The sequence below is a fragment of the Cheilinus undulatus genome, linkage group 16 (genome assembly GCF_018320785.1).
Source record: "Cheilinus undulatus linkage group 16, ASM1832078v1, whole genome shotgun sequence".
Classification (NCBI taxonomy): Eukaryota; Metazoa; Chordata; class Actinopteri; order Labriformes; family Labridae; genus Cheilinus; species Cheilinus undulatus.
Genome location: NC_054880.1, coordinates 5,419,694 through 5,433,226, shown reverse-complemented (window position 1 = coordinate 5,433,226; position 13,533 = coordinate 5,419,694). Strand labels below are relative to the sequence as shown.

The window sequence follows — 13,533 nt, the reverse complement described above, 5'->3', positions numbered from 1 at the left end:
AATCAAAATACAGTTGATTTTTTTGTATTTGACTTTTTTCCCAATTATTTCCTATTACTTTCTTTAAATACAGCATTTCACTTTTTTAAGTCATTTCACTCTTATTTGATTTTATTTCTTCATCTTTAAAAAAGGCAGACACAAACCACACAGTTTTAACAGCACTGGTAATTACCAAAATCATTTTAATGTTTCTGTAACGGTTAATACATCAGTATGTAGAATAGGGGTCTTAAAAAATATCAATACACTAGAATATGGCAATATTTTGAGGTGCAATTCTGTATCGATATTTTAACAATGAACTTACTTTATTGGCCACTAGTGTATACAGGTGTATATATATATATATATATATATATATATATATATATATATATATATATATATAAATAAATGCTGGGCATAGATTAATTTTTCTAATCTAGATTAATCTCACTGCAATCCTGTAGTTAATCTAGATTAATCTAGATTAAAATGCTAGATTTGAATTTTGCCGAAGACATCAAAAAATGCTTGACCTTTCTAAATATTAAGAAAAATGAATCACAGACTGCTTGAGAACACCTCGCTAGCTCACCACTGAACCCTCACTTTAAACACCAGAGTTTGCTCATTTATCATGTGGATTTCAACCATGGAAACATAACAGAGATGGGTGAAGGATGATTCAGCTCAGCGCCTGTTCTCTCTTGCTCGCTCACCACCACCCGACCCTCCTCTCTCTCTCTCTCTCTCTCTGAACCTCACTTTAACACCGTAGTGTCTATGATATCAGTCATGGAACTCTAACAGATAAAGGCATACGTTTGTAGCCTGCTCACAGGTCATAACAGAGACAGAATTAAAAAGTTGTTCTCCATCTCTTCAACTTGTCTCAGCACAGTGATGCATGAGCGTGTGCTGTATGAAGCTCTCTGTCAGGATGGATCCAGCGGGATTTTAGGGTGCTTTCACATTAGGCCCAGTTGATCCGAACTGTGGATCAACTGGCGCGATTCCTCCCCCTCCCCCCCGCAGGCATGCTTTCACACTAGCAATATCGAACCGTGCCCGGGCGCACTTGCGTATTTACTCGGTCTGAAACAGCAGGTGGCGGTATGCACATAGCTGGTTTACAACCCCGCAAAGGAGGAGAAAGCAGAAGAAGATTGTTTCTGTTTTGACCCGGCAAAAAGTCCATCATGCATCCATGGATGATTAAAATCACTTTTAAGATGCCAGCAATTTCGCTCTTCGTATCTGCACATGTACATGCAGCTCAGAGGATTAAATGGGCCCGCGCTGCAAAGATACAGCGGTTTTTGAGGTGACAGGAGACTTTTATTGCGTTTGCATCTCCTCTCACTGACTCCAACTAGTGTTCATCTGTAAGGTGAGTCACAGCACACCGTTTATTGACTGGATTCTGATGATTTCTGCCCTTTATTGAGGAAAGATGTGAACAAACTGCCGTGCTGTTTAAAGAAGTTTAGTTTTTACGATGATGTCATAAAGCTGATACGGCGCTCTGTCCCAGCGCAACCTCTGGTTTGTGCTTATGTGCAAACAACATGTAATATCGACTACTGGTTGTAATCACACACCCAAGCATCCACTCTTTCATTAAAAACAGATGTTGTCCAGTTCAGCGGAGCATAAGCCTGCTCACAACAGACCCAAACCCCTGCTCTCCTCCCCAATGACTGGAGGCTACTACATGTGCTCAGCGGTGTGAATGTAAGCTCCTTTAGTGAATAGATTACTGTGCGATCATTTTCTTATCGTGCGATAAGAGTCTCATGTTAATGTAGCACGTTAACGCCATTAACCAGCAAATATATATATATTATAGGTAGAGAGAACTCAGTAACAAAAGAGACTGTGGAAAAGTCCATAAAAACAATGACTGTGTATACATGGACGTAACAGTAACTGTAACAGTACTACAGTTCTGAGAAACCCAGTTTTGCTGCTCAAAACAAAATGGGATACTGGGCCATGTATATGTCATATCCCAAAGTAGATTTGTGCCCACTATTTGCTCCTTTGTTGCGCCATATCTACTAAAGAATTTGCTCCAGTCATATTACTAAACTTACCACAATGACAGAGGAGGCAGAAAAAAGAAAAAGAAAAGAAGCCTGAGAACTCGGATTGAGTTTGCAGTGAAGTGCATGCATGTTGGCACAGTCGATATTTTTTTTATTTTGTTTGATTCAGAAACTGAAACAAAGGAAAACAGTGACCAAACACAATATTCTCTAACATCGCAAAGCAGATGGATAAACCCGTTTCCGCGTTTCTTACTGGCGAATCCATCATGCAAAGGTCCCATCTGAACCAGTTGGGCCCGGTTAGAAAGTGACAAGACCAATCAGCGATGAGGGGCAGTACTTTCAGGTGTGGCGGAGTTGTGACGTTAGCGAGCAGCAACAAGAGGCCAGTGCAGTCACGGTGGAAGAGATTAGCGTGGATGCTGCTAAAGCGCCAGTTTTTTCAGAACTTGACGCCATTTCTTTGTTAAAAGAAGAACAAAGAACAGCAGTGAGTTGTTTTCTTTTCAAAAACGATAGAAGTCATGTACGGACATGTCTACAGTCGCCATGGTTCGCGGCGTTATGCAGCTCTCTATGGAGTTTACTCCTCAGTAGGGGCAACAACATCATGTGTGTTGTTGCTCTGATTGGCCTGTAAAGATTTTCATCTGGCATGTCAGGTTAATAAAACACATTATCATCAGACTAAACTACAGTGCGTTAAAATTCCTGCTGCATAAATCGATGTTATCAATTTGAATGTTCAGGGTATAATAACTACAGGTATAATCAGCAGCTACACACCTCACACACACCCTTACACGGACATAGTGTATTATTAAAGGAGACATTCAACCAACAAAGCGGAGGAGGAATTTTACGACCATTACACACTTCACAGACAAACAGAATCATATCAGGACACGTGTCTTTTATTTTTCCACCACCTATCCCTCCATCATCCATACGCTCGCTCTCCCTTCTTAACAATAATAAAATAAAATCATACTTTAGAAGCATCTGTCTGTGCTGTTCCTGCTCTGTCAGACAGAATGATTTAGTATCTTGGACTATTTTTGCAGTGAAAACAAAACAACTCAATGTGCCAAACACGCAGTGCACGCGCTCTGCTTAACAGAGAAGTTCTTTCATTCTGCAGGAAACAGTTTAAAGACAAATAGCATCAATGGAGAAGAACTACCTCTGTACACTGTAAAGGCCCGCTGTAAACATTTAACGGGCTAATTTTTATTTGATGAGAGCCACACATGGGTATACCTGTCTAATGACCTTTTAAATGTTTCAGACACGTTTTATTCTGAAGCGGCTCAGACCCAGGTCCTACCGGTTCCACAGGCTTTTGTTGGTAATCATAATAGGACAGCTCACTTAACCCTGGGGCTTTCTTCGTCTGGACTTTGCTTTTGTTGTCCTGGAAGGTCACATTGACCCACCCTGGTTTCAGTGTGTGTATAGCATGATCGCATGGAGTCTTTCTGCGTGACATCATAGGTGACTAGTCTTTGTTTCACTAGCAACAAATACAAAAAATGTTTTTTTGTTTTGTTTTGTTTTGGGGGTTTTTTTGTCTTTTTTATTGGTTAAACTTGTGAATTATGTTAGAATTCTGGAACAATGGCATGGCTGCCTGGCATGGCGAACCCTTTATATACCTACAAGAGAGGCAGACAGAGACAAGGAGATGGGGGTGTGTGGCGGGTTGTTGGAGCGAGAGGAACCAAGAACCTGAGGCTATTTGTCCCAGCTCCGTGACACAAAGTGGGGCTGAGGATGTTGTACTCTGGGATGTTTGCAGTAGTTGGTGAGGGGTTTGAAAGGACTTTGATGTGATTGGCCTTGGAAGTGGAAAATTGGTATGAGAGGGCTGGACTGATGTGTTTTTGATTGTTTTAGATAGAATACAATGGCGTCTTCTGAGAAGTTAGACAGGTCAGGAATGCAAGAGGGCCAAAGTGAAGAGTCAGTGAGGTGAAGCTTCGTAGAAAGGCAGTTAGAGGAGTGCCATATCCGGGGTGCAGGCGTGGATGCAGATTGGGTTTAGGGAAAGACGAGGGTTGTTAGGAGAGGATTCTTGCCGTTTGAGGCTCTTGAGAAGGTTGGTTATTTGTGGATGGCTAGGGCTTGGACCGGGGTCGCAGCGAGGAGTTTCAAGAAAAAGTTGACACCGCTGAGGTAGCTTGTGATGGTTTGTGTTTTAAGAGACTTTACTGAATGAGTGTTGGTACTGACACAGATTATGGTTAGGATTTTGAAGGAAGGAAATTGAATTTTGTGCTTTTTTTTGTGAAAGCTTTGAAAGCATTTCCAGGCAGTCCGGTGTGATGAAAGTGTTGCGGGGCAGAGGCTGCTGATGGTGGTTTTTTGTGCTCTGCTTAGCAGAGGTTTTAGCATGGGATTTATTTGTTGAATATCAGGTCCGAATAGGGAGGAGATGGCGTTGGATGGATGTCTGCCTGTGGGGCCAAGGACTTGAATCTCTAGAATGAAAAACAAGAAGGAGCGCCAGGAATGGCCTGGCATGTGAGCTGTATGTAAGAGTGCGTGGAGGGGTGTCAGGTTAGGCGGCGCATGAATGGCAAGATGGAAAGATTGTTTGAACATCCTTTGTTGATTACCTCAATAACCTCAATAACCTTGTTTTGCACTGGCGAATCCATCTTGCAAAGCTCCCATCTGTACCGTTTGGGCCCGGTTAGAAAGTGACAGGACCAATCAGTGATGAGGGGCAGTACTTTCTGGCGCAGCAGAGTCGTGATGTTAGGAAGCAGCAACAAGAGGCTGGTGCAATTATGACGGAAGAGATTAGCATGGATGCTGCTAAAGCGCCAGTTTTATCGGAACTTGACGATATTTCTTCGTTAAAAGAAGAACAAAGAACAGCAGTGAGTTGTTCTCTTTTCAAAATGACAAAAGTCGAGTACTTACATGTCTTTAGTCGCCATGGTTCGCATTATTCTCAGTAGCTGCGCACGTGCAGCTCGATAGCGGCTACGTCACGTGTTTTGTTGCTCTGATTGGCTCTTAGAGATGTGACAGAACGTTCATCCAATCACACTTCCGAGTTTTTCTCAAATCCTCTGCCTTTTCTCAGACGTTTCCTATTGAAGCTTTCCCAGATGGATGTGTGAAGCAAATCCATCTGGCGTGTCAGGTTACACCACTCTTTCTGCTGTAAATCTAAAATTTCCCCACGTGGGACTAATAAAGGGATATCTTGTCTTATCTTGTGGGCTGTGACTTTGGCCACCAATGGTGATATAATGTTGGTGTACTTACCTGCCCAGAACCCTACATAGGAGCGTAGTAAATATAGGCTTTTCCACAACATAGAAGTAGCTTCTCCTTTTAGAATTTTTGAGATTGTTGGTGAAAATGTCTTTTGAAGTTTGACAAATTGCTTGAAATGTTGAGTTTCCTGTCAAGTTTAGCCCAGAATTTTTAAGGGATTATTATCATTATTATTATTTGAGAATTTTCTTCAAAATTTTGTGGATATTTTTGTATATGTTTGGGCACTTGGCTTTTAGTAAGAAATCAGGATATTTGTTTGGGAGGAACTTTCTAGTGTTTTCATGGAAATTCAGAAAATGTCTTTGTAATTCTTGGGAATTTGATTTGAAGTTTGCATGAAATCTTAAGGTATTTTTTTGGAAATTTGAGAAAGTTTGGGAAATTTTGCTTTTAATTCTGGGGGGGATTTTTTGAACATTTTAAGGAATTTAAATGTAATTTTTAAATTTCTGACTAATCTAGCTTGATTTTAACACCAACTGAACATTTATTTTATTTTTAATGTGGCGAATTCTCATAGTTGAGTTCTAAACTTTCATATTTTGTCATATAAACTGTTCTCGACCAGATATATTCAGATATTAAGTTACGACTCTCTGTACACGTATTTTATCAGCTGAGGATCTGTACTGACAGCTGTTAACATTATTAAGATGTAGTTCTTTTTTGAAAAAGCACTTTCAGTTGAAATAAAGATGTTTAATGGTCATTCCCCACTGATTTCTGTCACTCATCCTTTCTATAACTCTGCGGCTGGAACAGCAGACGATGTCTGCACTCACATGTTGATCAACCAATAGTCAACCAGTTCAACGCACCTAGGATAGCCCCCCTATTTGCGTTACATTTCATGCTGCCAGCGTCTGCAGCATGAAATAAATCATTGTGAGAGCAGAGCACTTATATTTATTCATTGATATTTAATTCTGTCTATTTATATTTGTATCTATTTCACTTTTATTCATTTATTTATATTTAATTTTAGAATTTTATTTTTAATTTTGTATTTAATTTTACTTCTATTTATTTATGTATTTTTTATTTTTGTATTTATTTCCATTTATATCTTTTTTTTTTTTTGTATTAAATTTTTGATTATTTTATTTTATTTTTACTTTCATTTATTTATTTATTTTTAATTTAGGCAGGTTTGGTCCTGCATAGGAGGCATATTATCATTGCCCGCAGGCTCTGATTGCTGTGATTTATTAGTTAAGAATACAATCTTTGTTTTTCATTTATTGTATTTTCTTTTTTTAATAAACAACACAAATTTGGATCAGCTCTCTTTTTTGTAAGTGTTTGAAAGCTTACGTGTAAAATGAGGATGCTGTGACAATGTTCCCATCCCAACTGTGATTAAACATTAACACAAGGAAAGGTTAAAGGACAAACCAGTTTTTTTAAAGCTTTTGGCCATTACAGGGGTATTTTGAATAGAATACTTTAAAAATAAAGTTTGGATTTTTAAAACAAATTTTAAGCAGAATTTGTATGGGTTTTAGTCAGGAAATTTTTAAAGAAATTCAGATTTTTTTGTGGAAATGATGTTCATTATCAAAAAACAATAAGAATGACTCCAACACTGTTTCTTACTGAATGAAGACCACCCTACAACTGACCAACTGACCAGCAGATCACCAAAAAGCCTAAATATCTGCTCTAAAACCTATCCAGTGCAATATTTCTGCAAAAACAGGACCTTCACTACATTTTTGGCCTTTTTTTTTTTTTTTTTTTTTTTTTTTTTACTATTTCTTGTTTACAAACAAGGCTGAGATTCTAAACTTTGTAGGTCCCGCTGACTCCAAATAAGTGGGAAAACTTAAAAAATGCATCCCAAACAAGCGCACCAGGAAGATAATGAAATTGTCATTGTCATTTTCGATGTGCAGTGGATAATTTCCCTTGTTACCAGTGTTACGGCTATCTATCAGCATCTGTGAATGTGCTAGGTGCACAGGAAGTCCAGTTAAATATCTGTCCACTAAAAGGTTAACATTAACATTTAAATCTGATCATTACTCACTGACAGTACAAAACACAAAAACATGAGATTAACTTGTCATACTTTAATAGTTTCAATACTGATTCATAGATAATGCAGAGAACAGAGCAGTCACCACAACAAGAAAGAGAACGTTTTATCAGCTTATTTCCTTGTTTATTTGTGTAAACATTAAAAAGAAGCTGTTTGTGGCTCATAATGGCTCTGTGTGGATGCTAACGGGTTTGTATCACACATTTATTGGTAGAGTTAATCGGGACATGAGGTCTGTTTTAGGATCATCTTGAACCAAAGAAAAACCGCTCACAGTTAAAAATAATTCCAGAACAAAGAGTAATAAAAATCACAAGTATAGGTACTTCATATCAAAAAATAAATACATACAATCAAAAATTTGGTCTCATCAATCAACAGAATGCCTTGACTATCTAGGTGTCAAAGGTTTGGTTTCACTGAGTCCAAAGTTAAGAGTCCCGTTACAGTTACAGTGGTAGTTGTTGTTGGTGCTGCTGTTGTAGTAGTTACAGTGGTAGTTGTTGTTGGTGCTGCTGTTGTAGTAGTTACAGTGGTAGTTGTTGTTGGTGCTGCTGTTGTAGTAGTTACAGTGGTAGTTGTTGTTGGTGCTGCTGTTGTAGTAGTTACAGTGGTAGTTGTTGTTGGTGCTGCTGTTGTAGTAGTTACAGTAGTAGTTGTTGTTGGTGCTGCTGTTGTAATAGTTACAGTGGTAGTTGTTGTTGGTGCTGCTGTTGTTGTAGTTACAGTGGTAGTTGTTGTTGGTGCTGCTGTTGTTGTAGTTACAGTGGTAGTTGTTGTTGGTGCTGCTGTTGTTGTAGTTACAGTGGTAGTTGTTGTTGGTGCTGCTGTTGTTGTAGTTACAGTGGTAGTTGTTGTTGGTGCTGCTGTTGTTGTAGTTACAGTGGTAGTTGTTGTTGGTGCTGCTGTTGTAGTAGTTACAGTAGTAGTTGTTGTTGGTGCTGCTGTTGTTGTAGTTGCTCCTTGGACAGAAGTTAAACCTTGGGCTGAAGTTGGTGCCTGGGAAGATGGAAATACACCCTGGGAAGCTTGGGTTGCAGCCGGTGGTGGTTGTTGGGGAAGTTCTGGTTGGAGTTGGAGCAACCGTGCTTGTTGTTGGGGCAGCTGTGGTTGTTGTTGGTGCAGCTTTGATGGTGGTTGTTGGGTCATTTTTGGTATATAGACGTTCATATAGTCATAATGCTCAAAGGCATGTCTTTGGCTGATGGATTCCTGACCGACATTGTCAGAGTCAGTTAACGCTGCACCTCAACACGGGTGGGGCATGTCTTGTTCTGACATGAAAAATCAGAAAGTAAAAATATGTCTTCACAACTACAATTTAAATAGAACAAGTTCAACATACTCAGAATGTTTGTTGAAACATATAATGACCACATGTTTTAAGTAGTGGAAATGATTACACTGCAGTCCCAGATGAGTTAATAGAACTCAAACATTAGAAGCAACTGATCACATAAAAAAGGTGACTGAAGAAACAGCATTTGTTTAGTAGCAGATACGTAGCATTTAAAGTTATATCAACATAATTTTACTCATACATTTGTTTTGGGTTAACTTAGTGTTTTTAGGTTACAACCCACTGTGGAAACTTCCCTACACTTAAAAATTCTGTTTGATTTTAACTCTTATACCTGTGTAATAATAATAAGGTCACATATTTTACCCATTTAAGACAAGTTTATATAGTTCTCAGAGTTCCCCAAAACATGCCTGTGAAGTTTTCTGCTGAAAAAACACTCCAGTATAGAATTTTTGCATGTCTAAAAGCCCCTCTGTTTCATCCCTGCTCAGAACCAGCCTTTTCTGTGTCTGTGGATTTAAATTGTAATTAGCTGTCTGACTCCGCCCCTGACCACACCCCTCTCAGGAAATGGATGCAGCACTCATGATATTACAGGCACTTTTTTACCCCAAAGTTTAGACTGGGATTAAAACCATCAATCTTCCAGACCGTAGTCAACAGGGTAACTCACTCAGTTATCCAGCATCTCAGCTGGTAGTTGAGAAGATCACCAGAGGAGGGCGGTACTTTCCTCCGAGTGGGGGGGGGGCAATCACCACAGCATGAAACACAAACCTCCTCACTGATTTATAAATTTCTTAGAAAATATGATCTTAAAGGCAATAGAAAAGCTCAATGTTTGTGGGTCATACTAGCTCTGTGTCGATGCTAAAAGCTTTATACCATGGTGTGGGAAGAGTTAATCAGAATATGACATTAGAACTGTTAGAAAAGCATGTTGGCTTATTGAAAACACCAGTAACAGATATAAGGTCATTCCTAACTAAGAGTTAAAATCACAAGTATAGGGCGCGCAGATGGCCTAGCTGTCTAACAGGCGACCCACGTACGTAGGCGGCCTGGGTTCGAATACGGCCTGTGACCCTTTGCTGCACATTTCTCCCCACTCTCGTCCCATTTCTGACTCGATCCACTGTCCTCTTCTGTCAAACAAAGGCACTGAAAAGCCCATAAAATAAATCTTTAAAAAAATAAAATCCCAAGAATAAACACTTTAAGTAACAATAAATAATATCAACATCTCTGGTCTCATCAGTTGGCAAGTTTGACCTTCTGAATGTCAAAAGTATGGTTTCATTAAGTCCAGTTATAGTTGTAGTCCAGTTATTATTGCCAAAGAACTGCTGTAAGAACAGCAATGACTAAAAGGAAACCTGTCTGCCTGACAGCTGCTGAGGAGGAGGTCGTTGAGATACCAGCTTGTGTTGTTGATACTGCTGATACAGTGGTCGTTGCTCCCTGAGCAGAAGTTGCACCCTGGGCAGAAGTTGCTCCCTGAGCAGAAGTTGCACCCTGGGCAGAAGTTGCTCCCTGAGCAGAAGTTGCACCCTGAGCAGAAGTTGCTCCCTGGGCAGAAGTTGCACCCTGAGCAGAAGTTGCTCCCTGAGCAGAAGTTGCACCTTGGGCAGAAGTTGCTCCCTGTGTTGCTCCAGCAACGGTTGTAGTTGTTGCTCCAGCTGCAGTTGTGGGTGTTGCTCCAGCTGCAGTTGTGGTTGTTGCTCCAGTTGCAGTGGTGGGTGTTGCTCCAGCAACGGTTGTTGTTCTTGCTCCAACTGCAGTTGTAGTTGTTGCTCCAGCTGCAGTTGTTGTTGTTGCTTCAACTGCAGCTGTGGTTGTTGTTGGTCCAACTGTGGTGGTTGTTGGTTCAGCTGTGGTTGTTGTTGGGGCAGCTGTGGTTGTTGTTGGTGCAGCTGTGGTTGTTGTTGGAGCAGCTGTGGTTGTTGGGGCAGCAGTGGTGGTTGTTGGGGCAGCTGTGGTGGTTGTTGGGGCAGAAGAGGTTGTTGTTGGGGCAGCAGCTGTGGTTGTTGGGGCAGCTGTGGTTGTTGTTGGGGCAGCTGTGGTTGATGTGGCAGCTGTGGTGGTTGGGGCAGCTGTGGTTGTTGTTGGGGCAGAAGTGGTTGTTGTTGGGGCAGATGTGGTTGTTAGGGCAACTGTGGTTGTTGTTGGGGCAGCTGTGGTTGTTGGGGCAACTGTGGTTGTTGTTGGGGCAGCTGTGGTTGTTGGGGCAGCTGAGGTTGTTGTTGGGGCAGACGTGGTTGTTTGGGCAGCAGTGGTGGTTGTTAGGGCAGCTGTGGTTGTTGTTGGGGCAGCAGTGGTTGATGTGGCAGCTGTGGTGGTTGGGGCAGCTGTGGTTGTTGTTGGGGCAGAAGTGGTTGTTGTTGGGGCAGAAGTGGTTGTTGTTGGGGCAACTGTGGTTGTTGTTGGGGCAGCTGTGGTTGTTGGGGCAGCTGAGGTTGTTGTTGGGGCAGACGTGGTTGTTTGGGCAGCAGTGGTGGTTGTTGGGACAGCTGTGGTTGTTGCTGGGGCCGCTGTTGTTGTTGTTGGGGCGGCAGTGGTGGTTGTTGGGGCAGCAGTGGTGGTTGTTGGGGCAGCAGTGGTGGTTGTTGGGGCAGCAGTGGTTGTTGTTGGTCCAGCTGTGGTGGTTGTTGGTGCAGCTGTGGTTGTTGTTGGGGCAGCTGTGGTTGTTGGGGCAGCTGTGGTTGTTGTTGGGGCAGCTGTGGTAGTTGGGGCAGCAGTGGTGGTTGTTAGGGCAGCAGTGGTGGTTGTTGGGGCAGCTGTGGTTGTTGCTGGGGCAGCTGTGGTTGTTGCTGGGGCAGCTGTGGTGGTTGTTGGGGCAGCTGTGGTTGTTGTTGGGGCAGTAGTAGTTGTTAGGGCAGATGTGGTTGTTGGGGCAGTAGTGGTTATTAGGGCAGCAGTGGTGGTTGTTAGGGCAGCAGTGGTGGTTGTTGGGGCAGCAGTGGTGGTTGTTGGGGCAGCTGTGGTTGTTGTTGGGGCAGCTGTGGTTGTTGCTGGGGCAGCTGTGGTTGTTGCTGGGGAAGCTGTGGTGGTTGTTGGGGCAGCTGTGGTTGTTGTTTGGGCAGAAGTGGTTGTTGGGGCAGCTGAGGTTGTTGTTGGGGCAGCTGTGGTTGTTGTTGGGGCAACAGAAGTGGTTGGTGGGGCAGCTGTGGTTGTTGTTGGGGCAGCTGTGGTTGTTGTTGGGGCAGAAGTGGTTGTTGGGGCAGCTGAGGTTGTTGTTTGGGCAGCCGTGGTTGTTGTTGGGGCAGAAGTGGTTGTTGGGGCAGCTGTGGTTGTTGTTGTTGCGGCAGCTGTGGTTGTTGTTTGGGCACCAGTAGTGGTTGTTGGGGCAGAAGTGGATGTTGGGGCAGATGAGGTTGTTGTTTGGGCAGCTGTGGTGGTTGTTGGGGCAGAAGTGGTTGTTGGGGCAGCTGTGGTTGTTGTTGGGGCAGCTGTGGTTGTTGGGGCAGCTGTGGTTGTTGTTGGGGCAGGTGTGGTTGTTGTTGGGCCAGAATTGGTGGTTGTTGGGGCAGCTGTGGTTGTTGTTGGGGCAGATGAGGTTGTTGTTGGGGCAGGTGTGGTGGTTGTTGGGGCAGCTGTGGTTGTTGTTGGGGCAGCTGTGGTGGTTGTTGGGGCAGCTGTGGTTGTTTGGGCAGCTGTGGTTGTTGTTGGGGCAGGTGTGGATGTTGTTGGGCCAGCAGTGGTGGTTGTTGGGGCAGAAGTTGTTGTTGGGGCAGCTGTGGTTGTTGTTGGGGCAGTAGTGGTTGTTGGGGCAGCTGTTGTTGTTGTTGTGGCAGCTGTGATTGTTGTTGGGGCAGGTGTGGTTGTTGTTGGGCCAGCAGTGGTGGTTGTTGGGGCAGAGGTTGTTGTTGGGGCAGCTGTGGTTGTTGTTGGGGCAGCTGTGGTTGTTGTTGGGCCAGCTGTGGTGGTTGTAGGGGCAGCTGCGGTTGTTGGGGCAGCTGTGGTTGTTGTTGTGGCAGCTGTGGTTGTTGTTGGGGCAGCTGTGGTTGTTGTTGGGCCAGCAGTAGTGGTTGTTGGGGCAGCTGTGGTTGTTGTTAGGGCAGCTGTGGTTGTTGTAGGGGCAGCTGTGGTTGTTGTTGGGGCAGCTGTGGTTGTTGTTGGGGCAGGTGTGGTTGTTGTTGGGGCAGCTGTGGTTGTTGGGGCAGCTGTGGTTGTTGTTGGGGCAGCTGTGGTGGTTGTTTGGCCAGCAGTGGTGGTTGTTGGGGCAGAAGTTGTTGTTGGGGCAGCTGTGGTTATTGTAGGGGCAGCTGTGGTTGTTGAGGCAGCTGTGGTGGTTGTTGGGGCAGCAGTGGTGATTGTTGGGGTAGCAGTGGTGGTTGTTGGGGCTGCAGTGGTTGTTGTTGGGGCAGCTGTGGTTGTTGTTGGGGCAGCAGTGGTGGTTGTTGTGGCAGAAGTGGTTGTTGGTGCAGCTGAGGTTGTTGTTGAGGCAGCACTGGTTGTTGTTGGGGCAGCTGTGGTTGTTGTTGGGGCAGCTGTGGTTGTTGTTGGGGCAGCTGTGGTGGTTGTTGGGGCAGCTGTGGTTGTTGGGGCAGCTGTGGTTGTTGTTGGGGCAGCTGTGGTTGTTGTTGGGGCAGCTGTGGTGGTTGTTGTGGCAGCTGTGGTTGTTGTCGGGGCAGAAGTGGTTGTTGGGGCAACTGTTGTTGTTGTTGTGGCAGCTGGGGTTGTTGTTGGGCCATCAGTGGTGGTTGTTGGGGCAGAAGTTGTTGTTGGGGCAGCTGTGGTTATTGTAGGGGCAGCTGTGGTTGTTGAGGCAGCTGTGGTGGTTGTTGGGGCAGCAGTGGTGATTGTTGGGGTAGCAGTGGTGGTTGTTGGGGCTGCAGTGGTTGTTGTTGGGGCAGCTG

General features: G+C 43.7%; 1 protein-coding gene across 1 annotated transcript; it reads right to left on the bottom strand.

The window, feature by feature from the left end:
- Positions 1-7,773: 7,773 nt before the first annotated feature.
- On the bottom strand, positions 7,774-12,718 carry LOC121523497 (mucin-5AC-like; the record flags this gene model as incomplete). Its single annotated transcript, XM_041808415.1, has 3 exons — positions 7,774-8,370; positions 10,451-10,570; positions 11,372-12,718. Coding segments are annotated over 3 exons (2,064 nt in total), but the record flags the coding sequence as incomplete, so codon positions are not given.
- Between the last annotated feature and the right edge of the window lie 815 nt (positions 12,719-13,533).